This window comes from Podarcis bocagei, assembly GCF_964188305.1.
Source record: "Podarcis bocagei genome assembly, chromosome: 7".
Classification (NCBI taxonomy): Eukaryota; Metazoa; Chordata; class Lepidosauria; order Squamata; family Lacertidae; genus Podarcis; species Podarcis bocagei.
This window is the reverse complement of record NC_138132.1, coordinates 48,704,974-48,728,680: the sequence shown is the minus strand read 5'-3', so window position 1 is coordinate 48,728,680 and position 23,707 is coordinate 48,704,974. Positions and strand designations below refer to the sequence as shown.

General features: G+C 46.5%; 4 protein-coding genes across 5 annotated transcripts in view; all 4 read left to right on the top strand.

Annotated features, from left to right (window-relative positions):
* Nucleotides 1-7,298, top strand: part of PSKH1 (protein serine kinase H1) — a 33,940-nt gene extending 26,642 nt beyond the window's left edge. For both annotated transcript variants that reach the window (XM_081203753.1, XM_081203754.1), the window contains exon 3: nucleotides 189-7,298. In XM_081203753.1, the coding sequence (XP_081059879.1) occupies nucleotides 189-506 (318 nt within the window). In that variant the 3' untranslated portion in view covers nucleotides 507-7,298. The remainder of the gene's footprint in view (nucleotides 1-188) is intronic.
* Nucleotides 7,299-12,409: 5,111 nt separating this feature from the next.
* On the top strand, nucleotides 12,410-17,533 carry LOC308592158 (leukotriene B4 receptor 1-like). Its single transcript, XM_081203448.1, has 2 exons — nucleotides 12,410-14,523; nucleotides 16,074-17,533. Exon 1 carries the CDS (start codon nucleotides 13,243-13,245, stop codon nucleotides 14,239-14,241), a length of 999 nt encoding a protein of 332 aa, XP_081059574.1. The 5' UTR covers nucleotides 12,410-13,242; the 3' UTR covers nucleotides 14,242-14,523; nucleotides 16,074-17,533.
* On the top strand, nucleotides 14,523-17,533 carry LOC308592159 (leukotriene B4 receptor 1-like). Its single transcript, XM_081203449.1, has one exon. It carries the CDS (start codon nucleotides 14,822-14,824, stop codon nucleotides 15,794-15,796), a length of 975 nt encoding a protein of 324 aa, XP_081059575.1. The 5' UTR covers nucleotides 14,523-14,821; the 3' UTR covers nucleotides 15,797-17,533.
* A 2,886-nt stretch (nucleotides 17,534-20,419) lies between these two features.
* Nucleotides 20,420-23,649, top strand: LOC308591601 (leukotriene B4 receptor 1-like). The gene is made up of 2 exons (XM_081202380.1): nucleotides 20,420-21,858; nucleotides 23,516-23,649. Exons 1-2 carry the CDS (start codon nucleotides 20,861-20,863, stop codon nucleotides 23,580-23,582), a joined length of 1,065 nt encoding a protein of 354 aa, XP_081058506.1. The 5' UTR covers nucleotides 20,420-20,860; the 3' UTR covers nucleotides 23,583-23,649.
* The last annotated feature ends 58 nt before the right edge of the window (nucleotides 23,650-23,707 follow it).

The window sequence follows — 23,707 nt, the reverse complement described above, 5'->3', positions numbered from 1 at the left end:
CAAGGGCAAGGCAAGTGATGTGGTTCCTTCCACTTGCCAGAGCAAGTGTGGTAGGAATGCACACTTATTTAAAACAAGACTGCTTGCACATTGTCACTCTTACTCCAATGTGGGATGGTCTGTTTGTTACCAACATTAGAATTAATGCTTTCTTCTCTCCCCACCCCCTGTTTCTTTATAATTTTCAGCCGTGGCCCAGCGTGTCCAATCTTGCTAAGGATTTCATTGACCGTCTGCTTACAGTGGATCCTAGTGACCGGATGACAGCTCTTCAAGCCTTAAAGCACCCCTGGGTGGTCAGCATGGCTGCCTCTTCTTCCATGAAGAACCTGCACCGCTCCATATCTCAGAACCTCCTCAAGAGGGCATCATCTCGTTGCCAAAGCACCAAGTCAGCCCAGTCCACCCGCTCCAGCCGCTCCACTAAATCCAATAAGTCTCGGCGGGTACGGGAGCGGGAACTGCGAGAGCTGAACTTGCGCTACCAGCAGCAGTACAATGGCTGACAATTCAGCAGGAGGCTGCCTGGCTTGTTCGTTCTTTGTCATTGGGACATGTTCTGCACTGTGTTCACTAAGTGAGGGGGCCCCAAGCTCCAGCCCTCTTCTCTCAAAGCCCAACTTCCTATGTCCATCTTCCTGCCTTGGGAGATGCAGCTTTAGGGATGCTGCTGCCCCTGGGAGCACATCTCACCTGTGTAGGGTCAGGGGATTAGAAAATCCTGCTTCTTGGCCCAGCCCTGGAAAAAAAGTCTACAGTTAGTTGCCTGAAATACTGGAGCCACGCAGAAGAGTCCTTTCCTAGCCAAGAATCTTTGCTACTCCTATTTATTGACTCCCAAGTTTTATCTAGCCAGCCTCTGTTGCTACAGGGTCTGGGAGGGGATGATTTAGGCCAGGGTAGCTAACATGGTACCACCCAAACGTTGTACTACAGCTCATCATCTCTGTTGACTGGCCATGCTGACTGGGGCTTATGGGAGTTGGAGTCCAGCAATAACTGAAAGGCACCACATTGGCTATTGCTGACTTAGGCTGTTGGTTAAAATCAGGATCATGGAACCCCATGGGTCCACAGGTGCAGAAGGAGATTACTGAGTTCCTCTTCTGGCTGCAGCCTTTTGCACTGCATCAGACATTGCCCCAGAAGTTTTTGTGACATCAGTTGGGGGTTTTCTGCACCCAAGAGAGGGGGAAGGGGAGCCTATAAGTCCCAGTGCATGTGTGGAACACCTTGCACAGCTCACTGAATCTTGGGCTATGCACTTTCACAGTTTCAGTTTTCACTTGGTTTTACACTTAAATGGCTGCTTTCCATCCATACAGCTGTGAAATGGGGACCAAATTCTCCTTTGATACTTGTTGGAGGAAATCAGAATTAGTGCTGCTCCTCTCACTGTCCTGTGTGTTGAAGGCCAGAGAAATGGTTGTGCCTTAACTAAACTAATTTTGTTGGCTGGGAATGGCTTTTCCTCCCACTATTTTGGAGCCTTATCTTGCTCTCTGTTGTATCTTTCCACTTAACGCTGGAATGAATTATAGGAAACCCGGTCATCATTCTGACTCAATCAGTGCTCAGATGTGTGACTCAGTACTGCAACATTGCAAGTGACTGAGGAGACATCAGACAGCTTTCTTCCCTCTTCTAACCTCCTGTACACACACCGGGGGGGGGGGGTCTCTCATCACAGGGGTGACATCAAAAGTCTGTTTCTCTCATTAAAGGCTTGAGTGGGTTCAAACAACTGCTGTGCTTGCCTCTACAGCTGGCACACTGGGGTGCAGGCAATGCAGCTTAGAATCATAAAATCACATAGCTTAAAGGGACCCAAAGATAATCTACGCTGCATGCTCCCCCCCCCCCGGATTAACCCACTTTCCCTTGGTTTTAGTGTGCTGCAAATAAAGAGCCAGAGAGCAAATCAGGTGCTCACACCAGAGCTGCCTCCTGAATTAAGTAATATGAAAAAAATCTAGACAGCAAGCTTGGTGCTTATTACAGCAGCAAATTGCCAGAGTCAGTAGCCAGTCTGAGCAGAGAGACAACATGTTTCTGTAGGGATTTTCTGTCTCCAGTTAGACTTTTATCTAAAAGTGCAGCAAAATGATGTAATGAGGTACCAGAGTCCTGAAATAATAGGATGGCCTGGGGGTGGGATAAATTTATTTGGGATATAGGAGCAAGTCTTGTTATTCTGCCCTTTCATTCACCCCAGTAGATAAGGTCAAGAAAAAAGGGCAGCTATTGGAGTTTCCAACCTTAAATCAATATTTCTCTGTCCTGTTCAGGATTGGCATTGTGCCCTCACATCAGCTGCTCTGTTTCACAGAAACCAGCTACTTCCAGCCTCTGGTGGCACATCCTGTTTCTGAGAGCAACTCTCTTGTGCTGGTTAATGTGTCAGGATACATTGTCAGACATCAGCTTAAGGACATTGCGTCAGTCATGGTAGGCAGGTGGCCATATCATTTTGGGCAGTTAAATTTTATTGACGTCTACAAAGGCACTTCCTGTCCCAATGAACAGTGACTCAGTGGAGGTGTTAAGAGTAAAGGTGTACGAAGTGTCTGGGAGTGATACCATTGCAGTGGGGTAGCCCTTGGGTGCTCCCAAGTGTGCATTTCCCCATGACAGAGAGGGAGGGAGTGATGGTGCTACAGTAGCTGTGATGTTGAATCGCTCATTAGTAAGGATGTGAGTCTGCCTTGTCCTCACCTTGTTGAGACATCAGCATTACATAGGAAAAGTAATGTAACACACAGCTTGTGTGCTTAAGAAGCTTTAATCCACTACAGTGGGATTGATTCATGTCCATGTGTTCCTGCAGTAGTTCTAGAGGTACATTATGCAGAACCAGTTTCTCAGCCCAGGGTGACATCTAGTGGTCCAACATACTCTCTCTGTCAGTAACCAGGCTCCTATTGATGCTTGGCTTTATCTCATACAGTGGTTTCACTTAGGTTACTTTGCAGTTGGAGATGCACCTGCTATTTATGTGTCACCAGTGAGTATTGCCCACTACTGGTGGCACACTGGTCTTTCCATTGACTTTTGTGGTGTGTATGTGACTGCTTCAGGAGACACCCCAGCATGGGTGGTAGTGGTAAAGGTCTCTGCCTTGTCTCTTTACTTCCAGTTGTCTATTCTGGATAGGACACCAATTTCATAGAGGGTTATTCCTTTAGACTCACTCACACTTTCCCCCACAGTTATTTCTGTTACGCGATGGGGAAATTGCCAAATGTGAGGTGCCTATGTTCAACAGCCCTGGCAGTGAGAAATTTCTGTGTTAAGGAATTATTAAGTTTGTAGGTCAAAAGAAAATGACAACATGACCTCACTGTTGTTCCGTCCTGGATTGCAGAACTCCTAGTCCATGCTTTTGCTTCTGCTCAGAGTTCATGCCAGTGAACCGGATTCATTGTGTGCATTTGCTTAAAAACAAAAAGCAACAAGATGGCAACACTTGGGTACTGAATTGTCTCTAGATGTTGACGTTGGTCTCTATCTTATACCACCCCTTCCCTCCCTGTTGGAACAGTAAATATTGTAAATATATTGGAACTTAGCAATACTGTGTAAAAAACAAACCAACCCATACAGCATCTCGGATCTAGTGGTGCAAAATCCACCTATCCACTGTGGAATGGGATAAGGTCAATGATTGCCACTTCAGAGAATGCCAGCTTCAGATTATGTTACGTTTTTGTTGATAAGAGAGGACTCACCCCAGAGACAACTGGGAATGGGGATAGGGGTATCATGGACAAGAGGCAGCTTCTAACTGGGTTGTGCCATTTGAAATGTCTCACGTTTTTGAGCCTGGAGATTCTTCATGATTACTTCCTCCTACTGGTTTCCAAGTACTCCGTGTACAGGAGTTCCCCTTCTGTATCAGCAGATTCTTCATGATGACTTCCTCCTACTGTTTCCAAAATTCCCCTTGCCCCTTTGGATAGTACCTTGAAGTGTAATTGTGCCTTAACACCAGCCAGCAGGAATAAGGAGGTGTATTCTGCTGGGACAAAGGGCCTTGGGGTAGTTTAATCAGAAAGGGGACAGGCTAGCATCTGCTATGTCTCATCTTGGGAAAGTTAGTTTCTGTTGCTATAAAGGCAGTGCCCCAATCATTAATGCCTAGTTCTTTGAAGTCCCCCACTCCATATGGGACCAAGCCCACACTCACAGTGGATAGAGGCTTCCTTGCCCTCGTAGCCTTACTAAGCAAACTCTGATGGCCAGCTGTAACAATCTGGAAGAGCTGGGTCTTCCAAGGGAACCTTTTGGCTTGGTCCTTCTAAGCTGCGGTGCTTCTGTTTTGAGGTGCATTGGGATGCTTCCAAATGGAGTTTTTTCCTTTTCTTTTTCTGGACTCATGTATGCTCCTACATGAGTGGGATTCAAGAGGTCCTTAGGCTTACAAAACCATTTCCACATGCATGTCAGATGGTGTTCCCTCCCTCTTCAACTTTTCCTGTGTCCTCCACTCCTTGTACAGCATTGAAGACTATCCCCCAAAATTCTTGGGGAGTAGCTTGTTGAGCCAGCACAGAGGTCTTCAGTCATAAAGGAGAGCCTCCCAAAGTTCGCACGATAATTCATTGCATGGTCATTTTGGGTCCTAGTCAGTGCTTTTTTTCTGAAAAAAATAATGTTTGGGGGTACTCTCATTCTGTTTGAGACTCAGGAAACACCATGACAGGAAATGAGGCCGCCATCGGAGGTAGCAACAGAACTGACGATTCACCGTGCTAGAGAAGAAACTAAAATTTTTATTTTTTTTAGTTTCTTCTCCCGTTAGATTCACAAAATGTTTAGGGGTATGCATACTCCTACATCCCCCCAGAAAAACCCCCACTGGTCCTGGCCATGGAGTATGCCTGAAACTGGTAAGCCAGATGGAAGATATGTCAACCCTGTGCTGATACCAAGTTGGGGAGACAGCAACATGTGTAATGCAGCCACTTTGAGGTCCCCCCCCCTACAATTGAGTGATTTATAAATTTTATGAAATAATAATAGAGTTGCTACAGTTAGCACAATCTGCAGGAATAAATGTCTCTCTCCCCCCCCCCCATTCCACGTCCTCCTTTCTTCCTTCTCTGATGCTGTGGAGCAGTTTTAAACCCCCATCTGGAAGCTCCCTTGGTCTTTATTTCTGATGTGCTGATTACTTTATTCATCTGTTGAAGAGTTATACGGTCCCTTTCTTAGAGTGCAGATGCCACTGCTACTGAAATATACTGTGACTGAAGCACAGACTTCTGCATGAGCTGTCCTTTGTCCTCATCTAATTGCTACCTTATAAGGAAAGAAGTCTGGTGGGGAAGTCCCTGATGTGATGGCATGTGAGGGAGATAGTGAAAGCAACATGGCACTTTTTAGCTGCCATAATGTGTATTTTGGCCCTCGGCTAACCAGACAGACAGCTGAACCTGTCATTACATGAGTCTCTGGTTTGGTGGCCAAGCAGTGGCCTGGGATGCCCTGGCTCAGGCTGCATACTTCTCTGACACTAACACCAAAAGTATGGGATTGTCTTCATTGCAGTTGAATGAAACGTGTTTGTCAACCATGTTGTTTAATCCAAATATGAATGAGACAGCTGAGATGGTCCTCTGAAAAATCTGTCAGTAGCAAATGCCTGCGGGGAGCACTAGAAAAAGGTGTGTGTGGAGAGAGGAAGGAAGGAAGAAAGGAGGGTGGCTCGGTTGTATCATTCTGCCTATGCAGCTTTTCCATACCTTTTGAAAAGTTGCCTGTTCTGCATGCCTTATGCAATTTTCATGCTGCATTTGCCAACCAGTGCCTTATCTAAAGCAATCAGTCTGTGCCCTCAGAAATCCAGGGTTCATTTGCAGCCCTGAGTCAAGATCCAAAGAACTGCACAATTAGTAATGCACATCAACTAGTCTTCCATGTTTGTGTTTGTCGTACTTCTGTTTCCCCCTTTCCCCCATGCTCTGCTACAGACAGTTTTTGAACTTGGGAGTCTGCTATGACACAAGGGCCTCCGGTTCAAAGGGAGGAGCAATAAAATAAAAAACTCTCCCACTGGGCACTTTCTAGCCTGACACTGTTCTGTGGATCTCAGCTGTAGCATTTGCCCCCCACTAACAGAGACATAGCAAAGAATGTGAAGTGCATTAATTGACTGAGGGTGGCTATCCGAAACAACCAGGTGCCCTGCTTTCTGGTTGGGCAGCCCCCGTGTTGAAAAATCCATTTGTCTCTGCTTTTCCATCACTCGGTCTTCTCTTCTGCTTCATCTTTGCTCGTCTGCCTCTGTGGCATGTAATGAAAGGTTGTTTATAAAGTTGTGGACTTCAAGCTTTCCACTTGCAGTGTACATTCTAGCCCAGCTCGTCTGCAAAGGAACCCTTCCCTGCTTGCCCATCAGAGAACCCCAGCACACTGCAGAGGATTCTGGGGTTTGTAGGGCATGCCCTGAGCAATGGCTGCTGGTTAGGCCTTGTTGGGTGTTGCCATTTGACCTGTACTAAAGTAGAATGCCTTAGAACACAACACACCTACTACTGGCTATGCATTGCTGGGAAAGATTGGTAGTGATGGGAAAGCTGCCTATTGGGAAAGCTCGTTTGCCGCTACTGATTTTTCTCACTAATAAGTATTCAAAGAACCTCTGGGTTCTTGGAGTACACTTTGAAAACCACTGTTTTAAATAAACAAGGCTGCAGTTCTATAGCCACTTACCTGGGAGTCAGCACCATTGAACTCAGTGGGACTTATTTCTGAGTAGACATGCACAGGACTGCACTGTGTAAGACACACTGTCTCTGGCTAGTAGCAAGCTACTTTCCAAGCTGCCTGCAGTCTGGTGGCATTTGGACTGGGGGCGCACCACCTCTTGGCCTCCACCTGCCCTTATCTTCTCCCCTGTCCTGTGAATGGTTCACTTTTGACCCTGCAGTGCTTCTTGGAAGTCCTCCACTACAGGTCTTAAGGAACTCGCTTTCAATTTTCAGACGTTCTCCCCCACCCCCTGCTCATCACACTCAAGTTGCCAAAAAAGATTGTTCCTAAACTCTCTCTCCCTGTTCTCAATGGGACAGTGAGATTTTACTTTTTGTCTCAAGTATTCATGTCTGTGATTTTTGCCTTAGGTGCCTCTTTTATTTTTTACACTATGGAATCTCTACTTTTTTAGAGTGTGATTTGATACATGGCAATTAACCTGTAATGTTGAAATTAGTGTATAGAATTATTTATTTTGTGTATTCCGTCTGTTTTTAAATTTGTAAAAGTATTCTGTTTATTCAGTAAAGTGTTGATCCTCACTTAGTGGTCAGTGTATTTCATTTGGGGGATGTGGTGTGGTGACTGCTTTATTGAATACATTGTCAATGTCCTCATATTGGTTCCTTTATGTGCATTTTAGTGGATACTCAGGCATGCTTTATGAAGGGAGCCCTCTCAGGATAGCAAACGTTCCTAATCTTTCCTCTGCTTTTCTTCCACCTGCATCTGCTTGATATTTCTCTTGGGATATCAATTACTTGCTGAGTACAGGATGGAGTACTGTATGTGCCCCCCCCCCGCCCCGGATGGAGACTGGAGCAAAGTGGTTTGCATGATGTGTATTTCAAAGGTACAGTGGTGCCTCGCAAGACGAAATTAATTCGTTCCGCAAGTTTTTTCTTCTTGCGAGTTTTTCGTCTTGCGACGCACGGTTTCCCATAGGAATGCATTGAAAATCAATTAATGCGTTCCTAGGGAAACCGCCTTCAGACCAGGTCCGGGGACAGTTTGTCCCCCGACCTCTTCTGAAGGCTGGGGGGGGGAACAAGGGCTTTTCTTCCCACTGCCAGCCTTCAGAAGGCTGTTTTGAAGGCTGGCGGTGGGAAAAAAAGCCCTTCTTCCCACCTCCCGCCCCGCAAGCTCCGGGGACAGGAGGGCTTTGCTGCCGACCGCCAGCATTTTAAAAGCCCCTGCTGTCCCGGGGCGATTTTAAAATGCTGGTGGGCGGGAGCGAAGTCTCTGCTGTCCCGGGGAGATTTTAAAATGCTGGGGGGCGGGAGCGAACCCTTCGCTCCCACCCGCCAGCATTTTAAGATCGCCCGGGGCAGCAGAGACTTCTCGCCCAAAGCAAGGGGAGCTCTCCGAAGGGCTCCCCGTGCTTCGGGCGACAGGCTGCCGCCCCAAGCCTCGCGCACCCGGCGGGACCTCCTGCCGGGCGCGCGAGGCTTGCAGACACTCGCCCAAAGCAAGGGGAGCTCTCCGAAGGGCTCCCCGTGCTTCGGGCGATAGGCTGCCGCCCCAAGCCTCGCGCACCCGGCGGGACCTCCTGCCGGGCGCGCGAGGCTTGCAGACACTCGCCCAAAGCAAGGGGAGCCCTCCGAAGGGCTCCCCGTGCTTCGGGCGATAGGCTGCCGCTCCAAGCCTCACGCACCCGGCGGGACCTCCTGCCGGGCGCGCGAGGCTTGCAGACACTCGCCCAAAGCAAGGGGAGCCCTCCGAAGGGCTCCCCGTGCTTCGGGCGATAGGCTGCCGCCCCAAGCCTCGCGCACCCGGCGGGACCTCCTGCCGGGCACGCGAGGCTTGCAGACACTCGCCCAAAGCAAGGGGAGCTCTCCGAAGGGCTCCCCGTGCTTCGGGTGACAGGCTGCCGCCCCAAGCCTCGCGCACTCGGCAGGACCTCCTGCCGGGCGCGCGAGGCTTGCAGACACTCGCCCAAAGCAAGGGGAGCCCTCCGAAGGGCTACCCGTGCTTCGGGCGATAGGCTGCCGCCCCAAGCCTCGCGCACCTGGCGGGACCTCCTGCCAGGCGCGCGAGGCTTGCAGACACTCGCCCAAAGCAAGGGGAGCTCTCCGAAGGGCTCCCCGTGCTTCGGGCGATAGGCTGCCGCCCCAAGCCTCGCGCACCCGGCGGGACCTCCTGCCGGGCGCGCGAGGCTTGCAGACACTCGCCCAAAGCAAGGGGAGCCCTCCGAAGGGCTCCCCGTGCTTCGGGCGATAGGCTGCCGCCCCAAGCCTCGCGCACCCGGCGGGACCTCCTGCCGGGCGCGCGAGGCTTGCAGACACTCGCCCAAAGCAAGGGGAGCCCTCCAAAGGGCTCCCCGTGCTTCGGGCGATAGGCTGCCGCCCCAAGCCTCGCGCACCCGGCGGGACCTCCTGCCGGGCGCGCGAGGCTTGCAGACACTCGCCCAAAGCAAGGGGAGCTCTCCGAAGGGCTCCCCGTGCTTCGGGTGACAGGCTGCCGCCCGAAGCCTCGCGCACCCGGCAGGACCTCCTGCCGGGCGCGCGAGGCTTGCAGACACTCGCCCAAAGATTTTAAAATGCTGGGGGTCGGGAGCGAAGCGTTCGCTGCCGACCCCCAGCATTTTAAGATCGCCCGGGACAGCAGGGACTTCTCTGCTGTCCCAGGGAGATTTTAAAATGCTGGGGGTCGGCAGCGAACGCTTCGCTCCCGCCCGCCAGCATTTTAAGATCGCCCGGGGCAGCGGAGAAGTCTCCGCTGTCCCAGGAAGGCAGGCGGGTGGGGAGCAAAGACTTTTGCCCCCCGCCGGCCTTCAGAAGAGGTCCAGGACCTCTTCTGAAGGCCGGCTGTGGGCGAAAGTCTTTGCTCCCGACCGCCAGCAATTTAAAACAGGTCCCCGGAGATTTCCCTATGGGCTTTCGTCTTGCGAAGCAAGCCCATAGGGAAATTCGTCTTGCGAAGCGCCTCCAAAACAGAAAACCCTTTCGTCTTGCGGGTTTTCCGTCTTGCGAGGCATTCGTCTTGCGGGGTACCACTGTATTTTTACTGGCAATGAAAGACTGGAGAGTTATTATTATTACTATTATTATATATTAAATTAGTCAGCTTCCCAGCGGCATCTACCTAACTCATTGTTGAAAATGGAACCTTGGTTCAATCCAGCAGAAATCACATGAGCTTACCACTCCTCAGTAGAGTTCCAGTACATAGCCACAAACTGAAAGTGTGAGAAGTTATGCCTGAGAAAATAGATGTTGTAATCCAAGATTTATTGTGTCCTCATCACATTTTCATGTGAATCTATGCCACCAGAGTTCAGACTGTTGTATTCCGTATCTGCACATGGAGGCAATTAGGATCTTTGTAGGTGCTGTGTTGTGTGAGAAGCTAAGCTACATGGATGGGTGCTTCATCTGAAAAAAAACGCTTAACACATGCTTTTGGAGAAAGACACTTTCAGCATAGTGCTTCCTTAGTATCTCTGACTCTCTTTGAGTTAGCACTCTTACCTGGCAGGAGGAAGCGCCAGTCCCTGCAGAATATAGATAATAGATGTGGCGATACGGTTGCCCCAGTATTGCTGGCACTAGCTTACTATCACCAGGGGTAGATCCACCTGCTGTAGATTGGCAGCTGAGCCACTTACTACTGAAACAAGTCAACCTCAGGTAGGGAAAGGTTAGGCAAAGTGGTGCCTGGTGCCCATTCAGACTGATAGGGTGGAGAGCAGGAAGACTCAACCGTAGGTGGAGCCAGAGCTAATGGCAAGCAGAGACAACTCACTGGCTTTGTCCATATTCTCCTGCCTGCTGAATTCTACAAGAAAAACACAAAGAGTGCCATCCACTCTTATGTAGGGCGGGGCTCACCTCCCCCCCCCCATTTTATTCATGTTGGCACCCCTGGAAGCAGGGCCATTCCACTGGCTCTGCTCCAATACAAGCTCCCTCAGGCACCTTTCTCTTGCAACTGTGACCTGACTGCAGCTGCTTATCTTGTCTCTCCATCAGTCACTACCCAAGGAGAGGAAGGAAGCAAAAACCACGGGTGGCACAGACCTGATTTGGTGATACACTGGCATTACTCACCACAGATAGTGCCAAGCAGGTCTAGGTAGGCAGCAGCTGTCCACAGGAAAGCCATTTCAGTTAGTGCCCCAAGGGAACATCAGATCTCCTGGTACCCCTCATTCTATATGGGCTCCTCATAGAATAGAATAGAATAGAATAGATTCTTTATTGTCATTACACAAGTGCAACATTGTACAAAGTGCAACGAAATTGGATGCCATCCCTTAAAACATCAAAAGCAAAACAACAACAACAACCAAACAAACCACATTCCAGCCACACCCACACCACACCCATCAAACTCCCAGGTCACACTATCGAGTTACAGCATTCAAAAAGGCCACAGCTCTTGGATAGAAACTGTTTTTCAGTCTATTTGTCTTTGACTTGATGTTTCTATATCTCCTGCCAGAAGGCAGTAGTGCAAACAGACCGTGTCCCGGGTGAGATGAATCATGCAGGATGTTATTTGCTTTCCTAAGACAACGGGAACCGTACAGTTCTTCCAAAGATGGGAGAGGATGACCAATAATCCTTTGGGCTGTGGTTATGACCTTCTGGAGCACCTTCCTCTCCCTAGCTGTACAACCGGAGAACCAAGCACAAATACAGTATGTAAGAATGCTCTCTATGGAGCCTCGGTAGAAGCACACCAGCAGTCTCTCACTCAGATTGTTCTTCTTTAAAAGTCTGAGGAAATAAATTCTCTGCTGTGCCTTCTTCACCAGAGCGGTGGTATGTGCGCTCCAAGTCATGCCCTGATCGATAGCTACTCCCAAAAACCTGAATTCCGCCACCCTCTCCACCCGTTCCCCGTTGATATACAAGGGCTGAATGTCCGCCTTTTTTTCCTGTAATCCACCACCAATTCCTTGGTCTTAGCCGTATTAAGAGCCAGATTGTTCTCTCCACACCAAACACAGAGCCGCTCCACCTCGTCCCGATAGGCGGACTCATCCCCTCCTGAAATGAGCCCCACCACCGTAGTGTCATCAGCAAACTTGATGATTTTGTTGCTGGAATAGATGGCTGTACAGTCATACGTATAGAGAGTGTAGAGCAGGGGACTCAACACACAACCCTGTGGTGAGCCGGTGTTAAGGCTAAGGGCTGTGGACATGTGTGACCCTACTTTAACCCTCTGAGAACGTTCTGACAAAAAATCCAAAACCCAGAGACAGGTGGAGTTGGAGAGTCCAATCGCCTCTAGCTTGGACACCAGTCTATGGGGGAGGATAGTGTTAAAAGCAGAGCTAAAATCCACAAACAGCAGCCTCACATAACTCCCCGGCTGCTCCAGATGGGACAGAGCAGCATGGAGAGTGGTATTGATGGCGTCTTCTGTGGATCTATTTGCTCTGTATGCAAACTGGTAGTTGTCAAAAGTTGATGGAAGACAGGAAATAATGTGACGGCGCACCAGTTTCTCAAAACACTTCATGATGATTGGAGTCAGTGCAACTGGTCTATAGTCATTCAAACTACTGATTGTGGATTTTTTAGGCAGAGGGACAATAGTTGACGACTTCAGGCAGGGTGGGACAATAGACTGCACTCATCTGCAGACAACTCATCTGCACTAAGCAGCTTATTGGCAGCTATACTTCTCTGTGTGTCCTTGAGCTGATAATAGCAGAAGGCCCAATTTAGCCTTGTGTTAAGTGCAGGTGCTGGACCAAAATGCTTCCTCACCAGGACCCACAAAGCCTCCAACAGTATCTATTCCTCATAACTGTCTCTTTATGAATGGGAAACACAACATTCAGAATTAGGTATGTGGTTTTTAATTCCCGTGCTTAACGGCTCAGCTATAGAACTATCTGAAGAAACATGGTGTTCTGTGCTCCACACGTGTCCAAGTGGTGAGAGTTTGCAAGCACTGGGAAGAGAGATTGATTATTAAAACACTTTTAAGACTGCAGTTAAGTGAAAAGAAAGGGTTCCTCTAACAAGTCAGTACCCTTAACAAATGACAATTCCCAGGAGATTTTGCTGAGAGCCATGGCTGTTAAGTGATATATCACTGCTTTAAATGTAAGGTGAAGGTGTAGCCAAAGGTGTCACTCCAAAACAGCTCTTTTCACCCTAAAAAGCCATTGCATGTAATAGTGCAGTGTGACCACGGCCAGGACATCAAAGCATACTGTAGTTCCTTCTCAACACTTTAGCAATTGGGTGTAATAGGCATGCATTCTCTGTTGGCGTGTGACTTGGAATAACAGAGTTTTTCCATATTTGTCTATTGCAAAACAGTTGGGAAGTCCTAGTTTGAGCAAAAGAGAGAGAAAAGAGGAAGCCACCTCAAAAGAAATGTTGGGTTCTTACCATTTTTGAAAATGTGGTAATTTATGTACAAACTGCATCAGTTTCAGTCATTTCCCTTTTGCGCTAGAGCTCTACTTACACTCGTTCTCGACACCTATTTGCAAAGGCTGAGCTCTGCAGGAGGCACAGGATGGCTCTTCTCAACATCACAGACACACACTTGAAGAACGCGGTGGCAGAGGTGTCATGGGTAAAGGCCAGCTTGCTTCCAAGCCTCTTCCTCGGGGCTTGCTTCCTGGTTGGCATGCCTGGGAATTGTCTTGTAGTCTGGACGGTTCTTACCAAGTTCCCCCAGCGCTCCTTCACCATTATGCTCATCTTTAACTTGGCCTTGGCTGACTTGATGGTCATGTTGACAGCACCATTCTGGATCTACTATTTTCTCAACAGCTGGGTCTTTGGAGATGTCATGTGCAGACTTCTCCTCTACCTCGTCTACTTAACTGTGTATGCCAGCATCTTCTTCATCACCCTGATGAGCCTACACCGCTTTGCTGTTGTGGTCTTTCCGTTCACCTCCCAAATGTGGCGGAGGCCACATGTGGTGTGTAGGACTTTGCTGGCAGTTTGGTTGCTGGCAGGTGTCTTTGCATGCCCAACTTTGATATCTGCATCAAGCCTGAACAAGGTTGGAGAGTGTACAGATGAAATATATTTCTCAGATGAGCATCGCCTTGTGGTCAACATTCTGGAGACCTTATTTGCCTTCGTGATCCCGTTTTCTATTCTCTCCATCTGCTACACCTGCATGATGAGAAGGATTCGGACACTGAGACGCCGCAAGGAAATGAAAACTGGGAAGCTGGTTGCAGCTGTGGTGGGTGCCTTCTTTGTGTGCTGTCTTCCTTACCACATCTTAAATCTCGTCATAATCTCTGCATTGTTGCTGAAATATTCTCAACCGGAGAAGGCAAAGGCCTTGTTAGAGACAGCTGAAGCTCTAACAAACCTTCATGGGTCTGTAGCTTTTTTAAGCAGCTGCCTGAACCCCATCCTCTATGCTTTTGCTGCCCGGAGCTTCCGTGGGGGACTACGAGAGACCAATTTTGCCAAGTTATTTGGCAAAATGCATGAAGACACAGAGGAGAAATCTACTAAGGACATTACTGCTTCAGTGGAGGCTCTGTAACTCCAGGGGAGTAAGGGAGTAACTTTAAAATAAAATATTCCTCCTCTGATACGAGCATTTTCTGTATATATTAATAAACAAAGGAAGAACCTCAGAGGTTGCTGGAGTAAAATAAATGGATGTAAGACCAAGGCAATGCTATTGTGGCACCTGGCAATCTGAGGGAGACCCAGAGAGTTTTTGTGTGCAGCAACAACCTTATCTGTGATTCATTAGCTACTTTCTAATGTGGAGAACTCTTTATGTCTATCCTAGCCAAGCAACTTTCCTCCTTGTACCCAGGTAAACATATTCCGGGAGCATGTAGGTTGCAATGACAGAGCTTCCGTACTTAGCATAAACATATGTTGCAAACCAGTTGAGTAGTCCTAGTTTGAGTACAAGAACAGAAAGGGGAAGCCCCCCTTCAAAAGCAATGTTTGGCTTTTACCAACATTTTGAGAAAATGTGGTAATGTACCTACATCATGTGCATCAGCCCCAGTCATTTCCTTTCTGCTCTGGTGTTGTAGTTTCACTCATTTTCTGACACCTATTTGCAAAGGCTGAGCTCTGCATTGGCTCCCCCCAATATTACAATAATGTATGGGAACAACACGGTGACAGAGGTGTCATGGGTGAAGGCCAGCTTGCTTCCCAGCCTCTTCCTCGGGGCTTGCTTCCTGGTTGGCATGCCTGGGAATGGTCTTGTGGTCTGGACGGTTCTTACCAAGTTCCCCCAGCGCTCCTTCACCATTAATGTCATCTTGAACTTGGCCTTGGCTGACTTAATGGTCATGTTGACAGCACCATTCTGGATCTACTACTTTCTCAACAGCTGGGTCTTTGGAGATGTCATGTGCAGACTTCTCCTCTACCTCGTCTACTTAACTGTGTATGCCAGCATCTTCTTCATCACCCTGATGAGCCTGCACCGCTTTGCAGTTGTGGTCTTTCCGTTCGCCTCCCAAATGTGGCGGAGGCCACATGTGGTGTGCAGGATGTTGCTGGCAGTTTGGTTGCTGGCAGGTGTCTTTGCATGCCCAACTTTGATATCTGCATCGACCAAGAACAAGGTTGGAGAGTGTACGGATGACATGTATTTCTCGGATGAGCACCGCCTTGCAGTCAATGTTCTGGAGATCTTATTTGCCTTCGTGATCCCGTTGTCTATTCTCTCCATCTGCTACTCCTGCATGATGAGAAGGATTCGGACACTGAGACGCCACAAGGAAATGAAAACTGGGAAGCTGGTTGCAGCTGTGGTGGGTGCCTTCTTTGTGTGTTGGCTGCCTTACCACATCTTAAATCTCGTCATAATCTCTGCATTGTTGCTGAAATATTCTCAACCGGAGAAGGCAAAGGCCTTGCTAGAGACAACTGAAGTGCTAAAAAACCTTCATGGGTCCGTATGCTTTTTAAGCAGCGTCCTGAACCCCATCCTCTATGCTTTTGCTGCCCGGAGCTTCCGTGGGGGACTACGAGAGACCAATTTTGCCAAGATATTTGCCAAAATGCAGGAAGACACAGAGCAGAAACTTACTAGAGAAGGTACTGCTTCAGTGCAGGCTCTGTAACTCCAGGGGAGTAAGGAGGTAAATTTAGACTAAAATATTCCTCCTCTGATATGAGCATTTTCTGTATATATTAATAAACAAAGGAAGAACCTCAGAGGTTGCTGGGGTAAAATAAATGGATGTAAAACCAAGGCAATGCTGTTGTGGCACCTGGCAATCTGAGGGAGACCCAGAGAGTTTTTGTGTGCAGCAACAACCTTATCTGTGGTTCATTAGCAACTTTGGAATGTGGAGAATTCTTGACGTCTATTCAAGCAACTTTCCTACCTGTATCCAGGCTGTTACCTGCTTACATTTTTGCTCTGCCCAGGATACCTCACAATATCTCCATGAAAGAACCATGAGCCCTGGCTGCATTAAGATATGCTACCTCTACTCAGTCCTTCTTAGGGATGGACAAATCTATCAATTTCAGTTTCTTCCACTTTCCCATTTTTTCAATCTTAAGCTCAGTTCTTCACATTTCCATATAAGTTAATTTTTTTTAAAGTCCTCATGAATATTCATCAGCATTTTAGCATGGATTTCTCTTAGTAACTACAGTTTTGTATGCATTTTAACCTAATATACACATTTTTGCAAAGCTATTTTCACCAATAAATGCAGACTGGTGTTTTATTTTCATGAATATAAGCAATGATATGCACATTTTCATCTAGCACTTGCATTTTGTACCTATTACGTGGCTGGAGAACTGCATTGCAAAATTGGAAGAAGTGCAGATTTAAATGGCTGTGTTTCACTTCATGTATTTTTTTAGAAAAATTCAAATTAGGTAGGTTCATCTTCAAATGTGAATGAATTGAATTTATCCCCCATGCCTAGTTCTGCTGGCTACTTGGGTACCCAAGATAGAAGATGCTCGTGGCAGGTTCTTTCTCGAAGTTTTCCAGTGCTTACAATAATCAAGTCAAACTTCTACCTGTAGAAATTGCTGCAGAACTGAAATTGCTGACCAGAGATATCACCTTGAAATATTATTGTGTCTGGTGGGAATCTGTTTTGGCTATCGCGCTATCCCAACATTCCTTTGCTAAAGCCCAAACTTTGAAAGTATTTTGAATAAGGGCAATAAGCAGCAATACTTTTACAATACTTATGTTGAGTTAATTAATATATATTTTTTTTAGTTTTTAAAATTTATTTTCAAACTGTGAAAAGACGAACATCGACTTTCTGGTTATCGTGCTAATTTATCATTGTTGATTGCAACAAGAATTTGAATGCCCCAGCAGGGGGTGGGGATGGAATGGGAACTAATGCATGATAAAGTTATCATTCAGAAGTTAAATGGTTGGTGTTAAAATGTTTGCAGTTTGTGTCTATCTATCCATATGTCACATAGATACACAAATACATGGTACAGGGAGGGCAGCATGAGACACCTAGTTTATAACTAACTAATTATGTGACCCCTGAGCATCAACGGCTTCTGCTGCTGCTGAAAGTCCTCCAGATGTGGTATTATTGCTTGGTGATTGTTGCTAGGGTCAAGATTTAATTTTGAAGATGTATTATTTTGGGTGTTATTAGTCCTCACTAAAAATTATCAGTGGATTGTTTCATCTTATTGTATATTTATTAATAAGAGATGTTTTCATTAGCCTATATAACTATTTACATGTTGTTCTGTCTTGTAAATGCTCGTGAATTATGTAAACTTTTTGAAATTGTAAGCTGCTTTGAGCATGATCTATGATGAAAAAACAGCATACAAATAAACAATGATGACACATGGGAATGGCTGACAACTTATTTTCTCATCTTGGGTAGACCTCTGGGTATAGGGTGGTATATAAATTATGATGATGATGATGATGATGATGATGATGATGATAGCAGCTGAGATGATATGATGCCATGTTCAGGTAAATTCCACTTTATTTTGCACTAGCTGGGCCCTACCTGGAATACTATGTCTAGTTTGGGATGCTTTAAGAAGTATTTATTTAAAAAACAGAATAGGTTTAGAGGAGGGCAGTGCAGATTATCCATGAGACGGGAAACAGGTTGTTTGAGTAAAAGTTGAAGGAACTTGGTATATTTAGCATGGAAAAGACCTACCAGCAGTGCTTTCCCCCCTGAAGGTTCTCAAGGGTACACAGTACTGGCACTTTTTTCTTTTTTTAGAAGAAAAGCACTACCTACCAGGGACATACTAGCCGTCTTAAAATACTTGAAGATCTGACATTTCTTTGCTACCCCAGATTAGGGCTATGTACACATTAGTGCCTTAAAGTGCAGCAAGGGCATTTCCTCCCCCCCTTCCCCTGCTGTGTTTCAAGTTGCATTTGTACTTCCTGTACCCACCAGAAAGTAAATGGGATGTCTTCACCCAATGTGCTTTACCTGCTTTGTTTCCCCATCCCTGAAACCCCCACAACTCCTATTCAAAGAAGCTGTTATCTGTGCATGCTGCACTTGGGGGCACTTTTCCTTATCATTTTTCATGAGGCTGGTAGTGCTAAATCCCTGAAGAGAAGGGACCACATGGAGATAATTAAGGGAACACTTTGGCCCTAAAAGGCACTGTGAGGAAGTGTGGTTTGTGTGGCAATTTTTGGAAATGCAAGTTCCTGTTTTTGTTGAAGCTGGCGAAAGAGCATAATTTCCTCTTACATTTTCAGACATGGAATCAGGGTGGTTGCCTTGTGTGTGTGTGTTTGTGTGTGTGAATGAATGAATGAGGGAAGACTTCCAGTTGTGTATGATATTTGTAGTTAACAATTTGGAATGAGTTGTTTTGTTTCCTATCCCTCCTTCTGAAAATAAAACAAAACTAGGTTTCGGATTTGCACAGCAAATCCTGAACCAAGGAGTTAAGGAATTTCCAGTGTCACCAAAGTGTTTACACTTTTGACATTTCCTCACCTCAGGGTCAGCCCAGGGAATAAATTAGTTCAATTCATAATTCAAACCTACAAAATTTGCACTTCTAAAACCTATACAAACTAAAACAGATCTCTTTCAGATGTCACACTTCTCCATATTTTGCAATGCAATTTTGCAACTCCAGAATGCATACAAAAATGTGTATATTGGTCAAAACAAGATACAAAAATGTGTTCTATTAGGACAAAATAACTTGCAAAAATGCAAATACCGGTACTTGGCACAACTGTATATAAGTTTGTTTATTGGGAGAAATGCACATAAAAATACCTAATAAATTTCCTGCAGACTTGCTTTTTAAAAACATTATAGACATATCTGGAAATGAAGCAAATAGCCTCAAGTTCAGAGACTGGAAACAAACTTCATGTGACTGGCTGTTGCAGCCTTCCGACAATGAGGAGAGCATGACTCTAAGCTCTACCTGGGTAAAATTAGGTTGCTTTGGTTCCTGAGCACATGTTTGCTTAAATAGGGCCCTCTCACTTCATCTGTGTTAGGTAAGAAGAGAGTGGCCTCAGCCAAACAGAACCTTCAACTGTGGTTTAATGTTCTAGGAACATTAAACCACAGTTATAGGAACAAAGTAGTGAGGTTATGTGGTTTCTTTCCCCCCCTTCCCTCCTCCATTGCTTCTGCTCTTGACTTGTCATGCCATCTGAACATGACAAACTGGTCAGTGTTAACTATGAGTAAGTGAATGTTGTAACACCATTATGACTTCGAACCATTGTTTGTTACATGCAGGTTCCTGCCTATTTATCATTTCGTTTACTCTGACAAGTTTGAAGTTGAAGGGACATAGCCCAAGTTAGAAATGACTGACTGGCTTTCTGTATGTTTCTGAATCATGAGTTTACTCCTAGAATAAGATTTTATTGTACAGAGTCTGAAGCTTTCTTACAGGAATTGATAATTGAACTTTGCTGGTAACACATGATTAGTATGCTGATCTTTGCATGAAGTAATAGGAACTCAGGATATTTACTCATCCTTTCTAGGACCAGTTTGTCTTCAAGAGATGGAGGAGTGCATCTTTGGGAGTGGAGTCTATGGGATGCAAGCCTGGGCAGTGTGTATGGAGGTCCTGGGCTGCCCAGGCAACAAGAACCACCCTGCTCTTGACCCCACTGATGTGGTATAGAGGAAAGGAAAGCAAGACAAGACATTTGGCATCAGCTTGGCAGCAGGAGTTGCCGGAAGGAGGCATACAAGATGCCATCCAACCGCCTTAGAACAGTGTTTCCCAACCACTGTTCCGCGGCACACTAGTGTGCCGCGAGATGTTGCCTGGTGTGCCGCGAGATGTTGCCTGGAGGGAGGCGGGCGAGTCGGGCGGCGAGAGGCGGGGCGGCGGCGGTGAGGAGAGGCCGCCCAGAGCGGGGCTCTCACTGTCTGCCTGCCTGGCTGCCTGCGAGCTCGGCGGGCAGCGCCTCCGTCTGCAGCACCCGCCTCGCGGCTCTCATTCCCTGCCAAAGCTCACCCAGCCAAGCTGCGCTCTCCTTCCTGCCTCGCTTTGCTGCCTCCTCCCCCCCCCCACCCCCAAAGCTTGGAGGTTCCCCGGCAAGGGGGAGGGAAAAAAAATGAAACTTGCACTTTCGTGCGTCCCTCCCGGCGTGACGCTGCGCGCTGACGTCACGGGGCTGTAATGGTGGTGTGCCTCGAGATTTTTTTCATCAAACAAGTGTGCCTTTGCCCAAAAAAGGTTGGGAAACACTGCCTTAGAAACTCCACTCTGGATTTGTGTAGGAAGAGTTTAATTATGTGATGTGTGAAAGAAGTACTTCCTTTTGTCTGACTTCACTACCACTGAATGTGGTGATGGCCATTAGCTTGGAAGGCTTTAAAAGGAGATTAGATAGATTTGCAGAGGATAAAGCTATCAAAGGCAGTAACTAATCATTATTTAAATAACTAGGTTAATAGGCATGGGAATTTGTGTATGAAAGTGAAGTTCGACATCATAAGAATTCAGGATTTGTGGTGATTGTCTTTGCATTCCAACTCTGATATTCAATAGAGCCAGAAGGTGAAAGCTGAAGGATATGATGGATTGCATGAATTTCTTGAGAAGCGGTGTTACTGCATCACCCACGGCCATTTCCTCTGCATTTACCATGAACCTCTATATAAGATGGTGCTCACTCACTCTTTGCAACTGCTAATCCCCGAATGAGATCCACAATGGCTCTCAATAGTTCTACAGAGACTGGATTGAACAACACAGGGATGGACACTTTGTGGGTGCAGCACACTTTGCTTCCAAACCTGATTCTTAGTGCTTGCTTCCTGACTGGCATACCTGGGAATAGCTTTGTGCTCTGGATCATCCTAACCAAGTTTCCCCGGAGATCATTCACCATTGCACTCATCCTGAACTTAGCCACGGCTGACTTAATGGCATTGCTCACAGTGCCATTTTGGATTTATGACTTTGCGACCAGCTGGAACTTGGGAGAGGCTTCTTGCAAGCTCCTTGTGTACTTTAACTATTTAACTATGTACGCCAGTATCTTTTTAATCACCCTGATGAGCCTGCATCGCTTTGCTGTGGTGGTTCTTCCAGTTGCTTCCAAAAGGTGGCAGAGACCGCATGTGGTATACATAACATTAGTGGCAGTTTGGTTGTTAGCAGTTGCCTTTGCATCTCCAACTCTGATATTCACATCGAGCCAGAATGTGGAAGGAGATTGCTCAGATGACGTGTATGGGGCCCAATGGCAGCAGATTGTGGATAATGTGGTGGAGACTTTGTTCAGCTTTGTAATCCCCTTTGCTGTGATTGCCATCTGCTATTCCTGCGTGGCAAGGAAGGTTGGGACTCTGAAATTCCATCGGAAGATGAAGACCAAGAAGCTGATTATTGCTGTGGTTGGGGGCTTCTTTGTGTGCTGGCTCCCTTACCACATCTTCAGCCTCCTCACAGTCTGTGCACTGTTGCTGCAAAGCACCTTCCCAGGTGTGGCAAAAACTCTGGATCATGCCGACAAGGTTGTCTCAAACATTCACTGGGCTGTAGCCTTTTTAAGCAGCACTGTCAACCCCATCCTGTATGCCTTTGCTGCACAGAGTTTCCGTGGGGAGCTACAGGGGACCAGTTTTGCCAAGTTATTTTTCAAGCTGCATGAAGACACTGATGAAACATCTGCTAACACTACAACCACCAAGAGGTAGGGCAGATTCATAACAAAAACTTCTTGGTTTGAACTGAGTTTCATCCATGTAAGCACATGATCATGGATTTCAACAGCTCTGGGGGTAATAGGAGTAGTAGCAGCAGGGAAAGATTCCCTCGGGGTCTTGTCTTGGACCTGTCAAGTTTCTATGTCCATAGCAACCACATTTCTGGTTTGCTCACAACTATCCCATGTGGAAAACTCCGCCTGTCTACTGCAGCCCATAAACTCTCCTGCCTGCCCCCAGTCTGTTACCTGCTTCTTATTAAAGTCTGTAAAATATTCATTTTGTCCCAGTCCCTTCCAGCCCTCCTCAGAACATGCATCTGTAAAGAGCAATGTGCCTTAGCAGGCCTGAGGTGTCTTTCCTTTACTCCATCCTGCTTGGCACTTGGGTACTGAGGGCAGAAGGTGAATGCAGCAGCCCTTTTGTCAAAGTCCTACTGATGCTAAACAGAAAAATGGAAGCCTCTAGTTTCCAACAGTTCTGATATTCATTTCCAGTGACAACGGTATATCTGAAGCTAAACTGTCTTGGCCCAATATACTTGAAGGAGCGTCTCCACTCCCATCATTCAGCCTGGACACTGAGGTCCAGCGCCGAGGGCCTTCTGGCGATTCCCTCCCTGCAAGAAGTGAGGTTACAGAGTACCAGGCAGAGGGCCTTCTCGGTAGTGGCACCTGCCCTGTGAAACGCTCTCCCATCAGATGTTAAGGAAACAAACAACTATCTGACTTTTAGAAGACATCTGAAGGCAGCCCTGTTTAGGGAAGTTTTTAATATTTGATGTTTTATTGTATTTTTAATATTCTGTTGGGAGCCGCCCAGAGTGTCTGGGGAAACCCAGCCAGATGGGTGGGGTATAAATTATTATTATTATTATTATTATTATTATTATTATTATTATTATTATTACTGGTGCTTTTTTCAGGGGAGACACACGCAGGGGTACGCATACCCCTAAACATTTTGTGAATCTAAGTTTGGCCTCATCGAAGGGCAGTATTTCAATATGAGTAGGAAAATGAGAGTACCCCTAAACATTTTTTTTAAATAAAAGCACTGATTATTATTACTACTACTAAAAGAGCAGGTGGGTGGGGGATGGAACCTGGTATAATGTAATACTGTATTTTATAAGATATCTAAGATAATATGAATATAAGATATTAAAAGCCCTTGTTTTGATATTAGCCTTACAGGTATGACGTTGGTTTGATGTATTATTGTTGAGAGTAGGACTTATTAAACTATCTGATGTAGTCATCCAGCAATTCCTGCCCACCCAATGTGCCAGGCATCAGTACATTTGATCTCTGAAGTGTCCCACCCAACCTGGGCTGTGGTGGAGTTCAGTATGGACTAGCAATGGCTTATGGATGGCACCAGTCTGTGGACCACCACTTTGAGATAGCACTGGTCTAAGATGTTGTTGTTGTTAATACCCCGCCCCTCAGCCTGGGTGGCCCCAGTCACTCTGGGCGGCTTCTTGCAGGCTTGCTTATAAATAGTCTATTTATTGTTCACTCATTGTGAGGCTTTTAAATGTTATAAACCGCTTTCAATAGGCTTCTCCAGAAAAGTGCCTTTAAAATATTGTGAAATAAAATAAATGGACCCAGTCTCTGTTGTGTGGCATTATGTTTGCAGGTGGAACATCCCAGCTGGGGAAACTCCTGTTGAATGTAGGCATGAAGTCACCCAAGATGAAACATGAAGCAGCATTGCCTTGTGCATGAACTCTCATCATTTGCATACAGCATATAAAATGAAGGTGGGAATAACTAGTGCTTGTGGTTGCTTGGTATTCAGTGAAGTATACTCTGTGCATGTTCAGAGGCA